The sequence below is a fragment of the Coregonus lavaretus genome (genome assembly GCF_964263955.1).
Source record: "Coregonus lavaretus genome assembly, chromosome: 2".
Lineage (NCBI taxonomy): Eukaryota > Metazoa > Chordata > Actinopteri > Salmoniformes > Salmonidae > Coregonus > Coregonus lavaretus.
This window is the reverse complement of record NC_139989.1, coordinates 46,504,093-46,517,165: the sequence shown is the minus strand read 5'-3', so window position 1 is coordinate 46,517,165 and position 13,073 is coordinate 46,504,093. Positions and strand designations below refer to the sequence as shown.

Sequence of the window (13,073 nt, the reverse complement as noted above, 5' to 3'; positions counted from 1 at the left end):
CTATATCCGTGATTCCAGAGCGGAGGAGAAGCTCCACTGGGTAGCTGAGAAGTAGGGGAAGCTATCTGAGTCTGGACGGGAGTGTGATTCTAAGGATTTGCCTGTAGGAGAGCCAGGCTGGGTTAGGAACTCCTTCACATGGCGTGGCAGTGCATGGAGCAGCCAGTCTTCCACCAGCAGACCTTCTCCGTGCAATCCTGAACAGAAGCCCAGCTCCATGGGCAGCTCCTCCAGACTGTTGCTGCGCAGGTCCAGCCGTGACAGCTGGCTCAGGTTGCTCAGCCCTGGAGGCAGGGAACCTAGGGAGTTGTGGGATACATTCAGGCTCCGCAGCTCCAAACAGCGACTGAAAAGCTCTGGAGGCAGGCTCTCCAGCCTGTTCCCACTCAGGTCCAACTCGGCAAGAAATGTCAGCGCCCCTACCTCTGCCGGCAGCTTGTCCAGCAGGTTGCCAGCCAGTAGGAGGCGACGTAGGTGGTGGAGGTTAAAGAGGGCCGGGGGAAGGCTCTGGAGCTGGTTGTACCCCAGGTCCAGGAGCTCCAGAGCACGCAGCACACCAACACTAGCCGGTAGGGCCAGAATACGGTTATGGGCCAGCCTGAGGCAGGAGAGGCGGCGGAGGTGCGCCAGCCCCAGGAGCTCCTCCAAGGTGCGCAGGCTGTTGTGCTGCAGGTCCAGGGTGCGCAGGCTGGTGAGGGCCAGCAGGGCCGAGGGTAGGCGTTCGAGGTGGCAGTCCTGCAGCTGCAGCTCGGTCAGGCCGGCCACACGCCGCAGCCCCGTCAGCACCAGCAGCCTGGAGCCCTCGTTGTGGATCTCCAGCCTCACCAGGCTTCCCGCCACCTCCCCCAGCTCCCCGGGTACACGCTGCAGCATGCCCCTCAGGACCAGCACCCGGAGGTGACGGAGCTGCCGGAGGTTTCCCAGGGCCCAGCCACGGCCCACCCCGCCCTCGCAGCCCAACCGGCCAGACAGGTGCAGCTGCTGCAGGCCGCGAAGAGAGTAGACCCAGCTGGGGATCTCTGCAGCCTGGGTGAAGGTGAGGTGCAGGGCCTCCAGACGCTCCTGCAGAAACACCAGGGCACCAGGCTGTATGGCTGCAGTACAGTGGTACAAATGAAGCTCCCTGTTGTGACAAATAAAACAGTTGAAGATCCTTGTCTAGAACACACCAAGCCAAACACTTGTATAAAGTGTATATTTCATGAACATTATTTCAATATTTCGTGGCTTCATTGTTGGCTATATGGCTCACCTGAGTGAGGTCATGTTGGCCACCTGTGCTGGGAGCTTGGCGTCCGTGATGAGCTCCAGCTTGAGTACCACCAACTGGCTGAGGGTGAAGAGGGCGGGGGGCAGGCGTGGCAGGGCCACCAGCTGCAGCAGGGGCCGTCCCTCGGGGTCGACCGTGGTCATGGAGCGCAGCCTCTCGGCCCCCCAGCGCCTCTCCAGGCTCTCCTCCAGCAGGCGTGTCTCGCTGACGGGTGACAGGAAGACGGAAAGGCGCTGGGCCAGCAGGGGGTCGTACTGGTCAGCCATGTGTAACAGGAAGGCCAGGTCATTACACAGGTCAGGGACATCCCTCATGGAGCCCAGCTCCCTCAGTTTGTTAAAGGAGTATTGACGCAGGGAGCTGAGGGGTGGACAACCACAAACAGAGCACTGTATAGTTAACAGCAAAGGTACAAACAGTGGTGGAAAAAGTACAAATTCTTTATATCAAGCAAACCAGACAGCACAATTTTCTTGTTTTTTTAATTTACGGAGAGCCAGGGGCACACTCCAACACTCAGACTTCATTTACAAATGCAACATTTTGTGTTTAGTGAGTCCGCCAGACCAGAGGCAGTAGGGATAACCAGAGATGTTATTTTGAGAAGTGCGTGAATTTGACTGTTTTCCTGTCATGCTAAGCATTAGAAATGTAACAAGTACTTTTGGGTGTCAGGGAAAATGTATGGAGTAAAAAGTACATTATTTTCCTTAGGAATGTAGTGAAGTAAAAGTAAAAGTTGTAAAAAATATAAATAGTAAAGTAAAGTACAGATACCCCAAAAAACTACTTATGTAGTACTTTAAAGTATGTTTACTTAAGTACTTTACACCACTGGCTGCAGAGCAAAGCCAATTAAAACAGATGGGAAAATAAAATGCAAATTACAGACACAAGACTCATAAAATTCATGACACTAATCTGCTATCCAGACCTGTGGAGGATCCAGCTGAGGGTGTAGAGGCTCAGCAGGCCAAAGAGCCCCACCAGGCTAATGTAGGCCAACAGCAACTTGTGGAGGACTGAGGCCAGGGCATGGGTACACTCAAAGGCACTGTAGCCAGTCAGGGCATGGGCCTGGGGCAGGCAGGTGTGGGTGAACGAGATCGAGCCCATCAGAGGGGTGGTGTAGCCCACTATCAGCACCACCAGCAGCAGCTTGAACACCGTCTGGGCCAAGTACACCTACAGCAGGAGAGAGGAGGAAATAGGGATAGTGAATGTGGAGGTGTGGTATGATAAACAGATACATAAAAAAATAATTCAGAGACATTCAGTAAATGACCCCTGACCTTGTAGATTACTTCAGAATTCTCACAGTGGGAGCGGAAGCGGCGCACCCTCTCGAACAGTGCCCTGGCCTGTTCCCCGTCACTCCGGTCCAAACTGGCAACCCGCCGTGAACCATCCAGCACCACAGGGGATTTGGAAGCCGGGACACGGGCCCGGGACAGAGACACGGAGGACAGGGAGGAGGTCCGGGAGAGAGTGGAGGGGCAGGGCGAGGGAGGGGTGGCAGTGGACGTGCTATCCGATCTCACCAGCAGGGGGCTGTCTGTGCCCGAGTCCAGGCTGGACTGGCGGTTGCGGGGTATGGAGGGTGAAGACAGGAGAGTAGGAGGAGGCATTTGGAGATCCTGGGGGCCTGTCTCCTCCCCTCCCTCCTCCTGGCGGGCGGCATGGGACAGGGCACGGGAGGTCCAGGGCGACTCACAGCACTTGGCCAGGATGGCCAGGAAGTGCTCTATGCGGGCAGAGGTGAGGGGGAAGTGGAACCAGAAGCATCCGCTGGCCAATAGCACCAGGGACTGGAGTAGAGCCACATAGGGGAAGAAGCGGGAGTACCAGGGCAGGGCCTCGTGGTAGCACACCTGGCTAATGTAGACGTACTGCTGGTAGTCCAGGTGGGTGCGCCTGCCCCTAGCAGGGCTCCAGGGGTTGGCTGGTAGGGGGGATGGCTTGGTGGGGGGCCTGTTAGGTGGGTGGGGTTGAGGGACGGCACCACTGCTGGAGGAGGTGCTCTGGTTAGTGGGGGTGGTAGCGAGGTCCAGGGGGAGACACACCACCCTGTCTCGAGACAGCAACAGGGTGCCTGACAACACAGACACCATGAGCATCAGCACTACCAGGTACTCCATGAAGACCTCCCACCAGGGCTTCAGCAGCTTGGAGCTGCCCTGCCGCTCACTCAGAGAGGCCAGCTCTGACAGGCTGAACATGGCTTATGCTGGGTGAAGGGCTGGCTAACAAAATGGTGGAATCGTGATTCTGCTGTCACCAACTCCACTGCTTCTTGTGCCAGGATCCTGACTTAATTGCAGACCTGAAAGGAATCAGTTGCAGCCCTTCAGTGGGATCAGACCAAACATTGGTGTAAAATATTTGACTGTAGGGAAAGTGACAAAATATTCAGAAAAGGAAGTGAGAGGAAAAATAGCACTATATAGGAGACAGACTCATTTATAAGACTGGTCTCCTGTTCAACCCAGTATGTTTTTTCCCCAACCAGCAAGTATTGTGGTGTAGAACTGTTCCAGAGAGCTTTGTTAAACAAACTTAAAGTGCTTACCCTACCCTGCTGAAAGATAATATGCGTAAAAAACACTTGCCTAAAATAGTTTACATTTTAGAAGACGCTCTTATTCAGTGCGCCTTACAGTGGTGAGGGCATACATTTTCGTACTGGTCCCCCGTGGGAATCGAACCCACAACTCCGGCGTTGCAAGCGCCATGCTCTACCAACTGAGCTACTATGGTTCCGAGTAATATGTGACATCTTGTTGACTGCAGATTTAATTGACACTGCCATATACAGATATGAGGCAGTAGACTAGTCAGTATACCAGTGTTCCCTGGTTATGACAAGTAGGGTAGGCTAGAGGAAAAGTGGACAACAGAATATTGGAAGTGTCATTCGCATTGTGTTACATCTTTATGTGAGTGTGACATTGGACTGCAGTATTTCAGTAGCATATATTTAGGCTAAGATTTACATTTAAAGTTGATCAATTATTAAATCAGATGCGTTAAGTATTCTCAAGAGTTGTTAAATAGCACAATGCAAAAATAATAAAACGTACCTGCAATCACAGCACGTTTGTCAGACAGCTTTTTCTTTCACAAAAACGTTTTCTTATCAGTATGCTGCTCAAGCGGTGTCTAGAAAAACAACAGTGAATTGCGCGGTGCATCGCTCTGGGGTGACTAGTCCGGTGCGGTCCGGTTCTCTCAAGAATGAAACTTCATGAAAAACTTTTCTATTGCGGGCGGTGACTGGTGTTGCGAGTGGAGCGCCGCCGCAGTGGTGACAAACACAGGGTTTTGGCTCTTTAACGGTTGTCATGACGAAGTCGAGAAGAAATCTAATTCATTTCAGCACAGTCCGTAGCCAAAGCCTTTTATTGCAATAGAAGGCTCTGCCTGCAGCCTAGGCCTACCCCCCTAAAAAAGTATTATTACAAAGATATACAATATCTATTGTGCTTATTTATTTCACCTTGGCTGGCACAAGTTCCCTCTTACAGTAGTTTATAGGCTTACAGTTTGTATCATGAGACTCCAATAGACCTAACATATGAAGGCTATCGTTCAGCTGCCCGGGCCAGGGACTAGAGATGAAACCTAAATGAGCTGTTTAGCTAGGCTAAATCTAATACAAATTACAATGCATCACATTTCTTGTGAGATTTGTATTAATTGTAGATGGTCCCTTTTTAATAAACGTAATAAATAAATAAAATAAACTCATGGGGTTACTTATTCGAACAATCAATTTGGAGACGAATGAGCGGGAGGACCGCTGTCAATCAAGGGCCCGCGCTATCTGGGATCCTTGGGACAAACCCCATTGAAGTTGACATTCACTCTCTCTCTCTCTCTCTCTCTCTCTCTCTCTCTCTCTCTCTCTCTCTCTCTCTCTCTCTCTCTGTCATGCCTAGGAGAAGCTTGAGGCTGGTAACCGGAGGGTACTATAACCAGTCCTCCGATGATGAGTCTTCCTCCAGCATCTCCTATAGGGAGAGCCCCGTCAGGTGATTATGAGTTCATCTTGTGTGTGATCTTTTTTGTATCGTACGGTAGTGTTAGAACAATGTTAAAACTGTGTGTGTCCCTCTCAGGGTTTTCAATAAGAAGAGAACTGGGGGGCGTAAGGGCGGTTCTTCCCGATCCAGTCAGGCCAGCGGCACTGTCAGTGCCACCAACGTCACCAATGAGTGAAACATCAATGCCGATGACATTGGTACTGCAGACATCACTTCCTGTCCTAGCTAGTTGGTGTTCACATTGACAACCTCTATTAGCCCCTTGTGCCGACTAGTAGCCTGGTCTGAGATCTGTTTGTTCTGTCCTTCCAGCTCCTGTGGTCATTGTCACGCCATGGCAATGGCCATAGGAGTTGGCAAGATAGCACAAATAGATCTGGGACCAGGCTAAGCCCCAACCCCCTATCCCCGACACTTGTCGATCGGAAATAATTGGATATGTATACACAATATACTGTAAATGTCTAAAATACTCAACCTCCCTTCTCTCTCTGCCTCTCCCCCTCTCCCTCCCTATGTCAGGCTTGGCTCCGACATTGAGGGCCACCCAGAGAAGGCAGACCTTCCTGTCTCCTTCTAGTGTGGCCCCCAGTGTGGCCCTGGAGCCCAGCCTGAGCTTCTCCAGCATGAGCTACAGCTCTGGCTACTGCTCTGAAGAGCCACCAAGGCTTAGGACACGCTCCAGCAGGAGCTTCTCTAGTGGCATCAGCACAAGGACCGGTGCTAGCTGCAGTGAGTGCAGTGTGTGTGTGTTTGTGAATGAGAGACAACATTAGAGACACCTGGTCTCTATGCTCGTAGTTTGTTTGTTAGCATTAGCTGAGCGTTAGCTTTTCTCTCTGCTTGTGCCTTGTTTGTTAAACTGTAATGTAATGTGGCCATGATTGAATGCACTTTAAAGATCACTATCAACCTGACCAGGGGCGGTGTGTTCATTAGGGCGATATGGGCGACGCACTGCCAAACGGGAAAAGGAAGGGATTTTTTTCTAATCAATTATATCACGGCAACAGTAGTTATCAGTGTTCTAATCTAGACGTCTGATCTGCCACTAAATGTCCGATCAGGCTAAAGTCGTGCTTCAAATGCCCCCCCCCCCCCCCCCCCCCCCTTTTGGGGCGATTTCAGTCAGGTTGAAAATCGCCCCAGAAGTCTCTCATAGACTCTCATGTAAAAAAAAAAAAATTTTAATATCAGAGCTTTCAATACAATCTCTATGGGTTTCTGAGGGCTTGCACTTACGCGCTTTCGTCATACGTAACATAACCATGAACGTAACTAAGAAAAGAGCGGGTAGCAGCGTCAATCAATTCACGTACTACTATCAAGATGGCTAACGTTCAGTGCAACTCGATTGTCTCTTTGAAAGAAGTTCACATCAAAGACCATTCAAAACGAGCTACTGGAGTGTATGCTAGCGGTCATGAGGGAACATATTGTGGAGGAGGTGAAGTCGGCGAACTTCGTAGCTATCCAAGCTGACGAGACCACGGACGTTTCTACACAGACACAGCTGGTGCTTGTGCTGAGGTACATAGATAGCAACCACAAAGTGCAGGAGCGCTTTTTTGAGTTCCTTCCCATCTCGGAATCAACCTCAGTCTCAATCGCCAGTGTGCTTTTGGAGAGACTGAACAGTATTTTTGCCGACGACGAGAAAGTCAAACTGTGGTGCACTGGCACTGTACCAGGTTCTCATGAGCTACAACCTCCAGGAGACGGTCTCTGAGACTGTGACTCTGTTGAACATCCTCATAACTACTCCAATGACAACAGCTGAAGCTGAGAGATGTTTCTCAACTTTGACACGAGTTAAGACATTCCTGCGAAATTCAATGGGCCAGGAACGTCTGAATGCACTGGCCATGCTTTCCATGGAGAGGGAACTAGTCCTCAGCATGCCTGATTTCAATGAGAAAGTCATTGACCGCTTTGCTGCATTGAAAGAGAGAAGAGAACAGTTTCAGTACAAGTAATGTAGCCTCTCTCTCTCTTTGTCCCTCCCTGTCTGTCTCTTTAACACACACACGCCCAAATCAGTTCACAGTTGATGTTGTTTAAAATAGTTATTTTTCATTTTAAAAAAAGTAAAAAAAAAAAAATAATCTGTTCATGTTCATTTTTACAAATCTATACAATTGGCCAGAATATGGTTGTTCATATTTACAAATCTATACAATTGGCCAGAATATGGTTGTTCATTTTTACAAAGCCATACAGATAGCTGTGTTTACCTTTTCTAGAAATTATTTTCAAATTCTGTTTTCAGGCAAAATGTCTATCACTGTTCATTTTCACAAATATATACAAGAGGGCAGAATATGGAAGTCTATAAAAATTTCTTATTACCAATAACTTGCATCAATGTTTTCAGTAGCCTCTATCAAAAGCTCCTGCTTGCTTGTTGTGAATTATGCTCAGGTGCACATATTTCCAATTCAACCATGAGGCAAAAAATGTGGTAAAAGCTCTTGTTGATCCTGCAATCTGAACAAATACCAAGATGCTGTATTTTCAGCTGATATTTCATTTGTTTATGGAAATGAATATTGTTTATGCAGTGTTGAGGAATGTGAAAGAACACCCTTGATTATTTTTACTGTGATAACTTATTTTGCTTTTGTAAGCCAACACTTTTGAGATCAGTCAATAAATGCTTCTGGCATTGACTTATATGCTGCCCCTGTCTTCATGTTGTTGCTGGACATAAGATGCATAAGATGCATCTTTTTGAAAATGTGTGTAGGTCACCTAAATCATCAGAAAAATTGCCCCCCCTGAGAATTTTTTCAGGAGCCGCCACTGAACCTGACACTGCTCTGCCTTGCTTCGCCCTACTCTTCCCCTTCTCTCCTCTCGAAAGGGCCAGCTGGTGCAGCCTGGTAAGTGTTGGCCGTTCCACGGGGCCCAGGGCACCATGACCGTGGCCCTGTCTCACCCTGTCCACGTCACCCACGTTACTGTGGAGCATATCTCCGCCACCGTCTCTCCCACCGGACGCATCGACAGCGCTCCCAAGGACTTCGCCGTCTACGTGAGTCACCTCTGACCCCTGTATATTTGATCAGAACCACACAGGGATGTTTTTGGAGTGTTATGCTGAGTACCTTTAATTAACTCTCTATCTCTTTCTCTCTCTCTCTGTGTGTGTAGGGCATGACTACTGACAGAGAAGAGGGAACCCTGCTCGGGACTTTCATGGATAACCAGGCTGGGGATCCTGTCCAGACATTTAAATTGCCTGTGAGTCAGATACTAACAAAGAGATATTAGAGATACACATGGTAGAGACCCACTGGGCACACACTGGTTGAATCAACGTTGTTTCCACCTCATTTCAATAAAATTACATTGAACCAAAGTGGAAAAGACGTTGAATTGACGTCTGTGCCCAGTGGGGATACACATAGTAGAGATACACGTGGTAGAGAGACAGATAACATGATTCCAGACCATGACTCAGATTATTCCAATTTAATTTGGATTTAAGCAGTTTAACTTTTGGGGTGATTGTTTATGCAACAGGCGGGCTGAAATGATAAAAGTGTCAAAACGATTCTAACATTGGACTTCTCTCTCTCAGAACCCTAACAGTGTGTATCGCTATGTGGAGCTTCGCATCCTCAGCAACTGGGGTCACCAGGAATACACATGTGTGTATCGCTTCCGGGTTCACGGCAAGATGCCTTCTGTGTGAGACAGATCCGCTGTACCACAACCCCAGTGTGTGTGTGTGTGTGTATGTCATGCACCACAACCCAAGAATATCTTATTTTCCATAACGGAGCGTATATTTAGCCTCTAGCAAAGATATCAATCTAAATAAAATCTCTCTATTTGGTCGAATCTGGGGTGATTTAATGCGTACAAACTCACAAATATAGTATTGACACACGATAAGATGAATAATAAGATGCATTGATGCTCCATATCCACCAGGGGTCATTGATGATAAGGCAAAGACTACCAGCGTGTCAATCACCACCACTATAGGCTTCTAACTATGTTGAAGAGTCACTAAATTATTGTGGGAGGAAATTTATTTATTGGTCCATTGTCTTGTTCTGGTGGTCAGATATAGGGTACTGTGCAGTAATAGCATGTGATTGGGTTATTGGATTTGCCATTTGTTTTATGTTATTGAACTTCTATTTGTTCCATTTTGTAGGTGTGTGTGTGTGGTATCTGGGTCAGGTGGAGTTTTAGAACGCTTACAGTAACTAAATGGAGGGAGATCGCCAAAATGATGTAGCCTATTGAACACAGCTGTGTGTTTCTTAGTGTGTATGTCTATTCGTGATGGCCTAGAGAGGTTAGAAAAGCTTACGCTGGGACTGGATGGGTGCAACCTTGCAGTGATGGGAACCAGTGCGGATGTGAAAGGGATGTGTGAACTCGAGAGAGAGAGAAAATCTCATGACAGTGTGAATCGCAGCTGAAAGAGACAGAGGTGGATTTTATAGCTTATTCTGCCTCATCTGATAAGCAGGTTTTCTGCAGTGCATCTACATTCATGTCCAATTCATCTCTATCCTTATATGCAGGTAACTGACAAAATAAAGTAAACACCAACGTAAAGTGTCTTAATAGGGCATTGGGCCACCACGAGCTGCCAGAACAGCTTCAATGATTCTACAAGTGTCTCTGGTGACTGAGACACACACACACATGCGCACTCACCCTTTATTAAGTCCCCTATGCTCCTTTGAGACCCCTCTTTCAACGTCACTGAAATCTCTTCTTCTAGCCATGGTAGCCAAAATAATGGGCAACTGGGCGACATTTTTATACACTACCAGTCAAAAGTTTGGACACACCTACTCAAGGGTTTTTCTTTATTTTTAGTATTGTTTACATTGTAGAACAATAGTGAAGACATCAAAACTATGAAATAACACATATGGAATCATGTAGTAACCCAAAAAGTGTTAAACAAATCAAAACATATTTTATATTTGAGATTCTTTCAAAGTAGCCACCCTTTGCCTTGTGTAAATGTATGTTTGTGTGTGTGTGTGTGTGTGCACACTTCTCATTCTCTCAACCAGCTTCATGAGGTAGTGGCGGCAGGTAGCTTAGTGGGTAAGAGCGTTGTGCCAGTAACCGAAAGGTCGCTGGTTCTAATCCCCGAGCCGACTAGGTGAAAAATCTGTCGATGTGCCCTTAAGCAAGGCACTTAACCCTAATTGCTCCTGTAAGTTGCTCTGGATAAGAGTGTCTGCTAAATGTAAAATAAATAAAAAGGTAGTCACCTGGAATACATTTAAATTAACAGGTGTGCCTTCTTAAAAGTTAATTTGTGGAATTTCTTTCCTTCTTAATGCGTTTGAGCCAATCAGTTGTGTTGTGACAAGGTAGGGGGGTATACAGAAGATAGCCCTATTTGGTAAAATACCAAGTCCATATTATGGCAAGAACAGCTCAAATAAGCAAAGAGAAATGACAGCCATCATTACTTTAAGACATGAAGGTCAGTCAATACGGAGTGCAGTCGCAAAGAACATCAAGTGCTATGATGAAACTGTCTCTCATGAGGACCGCCACAGGAATGGAAGACCCAGAGTTACCTCTGCTGCAGTGGATAAGTTAATTAGAGTTACCAGCCTCAGAAATTGCAGCCCAAATAAATGCTTCAAAAGTTGAAGTCACAGACACAACTGTTCAGAAGGGACTGTGTGAATCAGGCCTTCATGGTCGAATTGCTGCAAAGAAACCACTACTAAAGGACACCAATAAGAAGAAGAGACCTGCTTGGGCCAAGAAACACGAGCAATGGACATTAGACCGGTGGAAATGTGTCCTTTGGTCTGGAGTCCAAATTTTAGATTTTTGGTTCCAACCGCCGTGTCTTTGTGAGACGCGGTGTGGGTGAACGGATGATCTCCGCATGTGTAGTTCCTACCATAAAGCATGGTAAGGGGTGCTTTGCTGGTGACACTGTGATTTATTTAGAATTCAAGGCACACTGCAACGATACGCCATCCCATCTGGTTTGGGCTTAGTGGGACTATCGTTTGTTTTTCAACAGGACAATAACCCAACACACCTCCAGGCTGTGTAAGGGCTATTTTACCAAGAAGGAGAGTGATGGAGTGCTACATCAGATGACCTGGCCTCCACAATCCCCCGACCTCAACCCAATTGAGATGGTTTGGGATGAGTCGGACGGCAGAGTGAATGAAAAGCAGCCAAGAAGTGCTCAGCATATGTGGGAACTCCTTCAAGACTGTTGGAAAAGCATTCCAGGTGAAGCTGGTTGAAAGAATGCCAAGAGTGTGCAAAGCTGTCATCAAGGCAAAGGGTGGCTATTTGAAGAATCTCAAATATAACATATATTTTGATTTGTTTAACAATTATTTGGTTGCTACATGATTCCAGATGTGTTATTTCATAGTTTTGATGTCTTCACAATTATTCTACAATGTATAAAATAGTAAAAATAAAGACAAACCCTTGAATGAGTAGGTGTGTCCAAACTCTTGACTGGTACCGTACACGATAAGCATGATGGGATGTTAATTGCTTAAATAACTCAGGAACCACACCTGTGTGGAAGCACCTGCTTTCAATATCCTCCTGAGACCCTCCTTTATTATTATTATGTATGTATTTATTTTTACATAACATAAGTGTTTGGGGTGAAAAAAAACGTTACCAAGAACTATATATATAGTTATTTATCTTTGATTGTAAATGCTAAATTGTCTTCTGTAGTGGTCATTAGGACGTAAATATGAACATTACAGTCAATGGGTACAGTAGGTGAAAAACATAGTTGCTGCATCCGGATGTCCACTACAGAGGACATTTCTTGATAAGCTCTTATTTAGCTCTTATTTAATGTGACAAAATTATTACAGTCCTGCCAACTCACTTAACTATTCCTGAGATATTCACTTACTAGAAACAATTTTAATGTCAAACTCACAAAATTTATAATTAATAATTACACACACTTCTTTTGAGATTTCCATAAAATGTGCTAATTTTGACGGCAGCCAAGATAAAGTTGTCAAGGTCATACCCCCACATGTGATATAATTGAAAAGCCCAGAATGTCCTCTCAAAGTGACAACAGGACTTAATATAGTGGCTTGTATGGCCTCAGAGATAAGGACCAAGAACTGATGTCCACTAAAGAGGACTAAAAAGAATTGCTGGGTCTCAGGAGGCTATACTTTGTATCCCTCATTTACTCACGTGTTTCCTTTATTTTGGCAGTTACCTGCATATCCTTACATTATGTCATATTGGGCATAGTAGTTCAATGTACTATTGCTATTCTGGATATTTCTGTTGTTGATATTCTATATCTCTACAAGCCTCCAAAGTCAGTTGGACATAAAAGACTGCAAAACTGCTGTGTATATTTGGTGTGTAGGCTATGTGTTTGTGTTTGCTTATCCATGTGTGTGAGGCAGAGAGACTGGTGTTCTGGGTGTGGTGTGTGTGACAGAGGCCTCACACATCCACCCTGTGTGTTTGGGTGTGTGTGTGTTTATGTGTGTGTGTGAGTGCTTGTGTGTACTTGTGAGTGTCAGTAAATTGACTTCTCCCTCCCTCAGTTATTTCTTTATTTTTGTATATATTTGTAATAATGTTTTATTTTAGCAGGAAATATATTACAATTCATACATATCACATTCAACATCGATGCGGGGTAGAGAGCAGAGACCTGAGTCACCTAGCCAAAACAACAGTCCCTTCATACACATAGAGATCCACCATCAGAGTTTAGAATGCAGCGATACAGTGGCGAT

General features: G+C 46.3%; 1 protein-coding gene across 1 annotated transcript; it reads right to left on the bottom strand.

Annotated features, from left to right (window-relative positions):
- On the bottom strand, positions 1 to 3,489 carry LOC311137459 (volume-regulated anion channel subunit LRRC8D-like; the record flags this gene model as incomplete). The annotated part of the gene is made up of 4 exons (XM_084171977.1): positions 1 to 1,123; positions 1,253 to 1,630; positions 2,205 to 2,455; positions 2,563 to 3,489. 4 exons carry the CDS (start codon positions 3,487 to 3,489, stop codon positions 1 to 3), a joined length of 2,679 nt encoding a protein of 892 aa, XP_084028103.1.
- Positions 3,490 to 13,073: the final 9,584 nt, after the last annotated feature.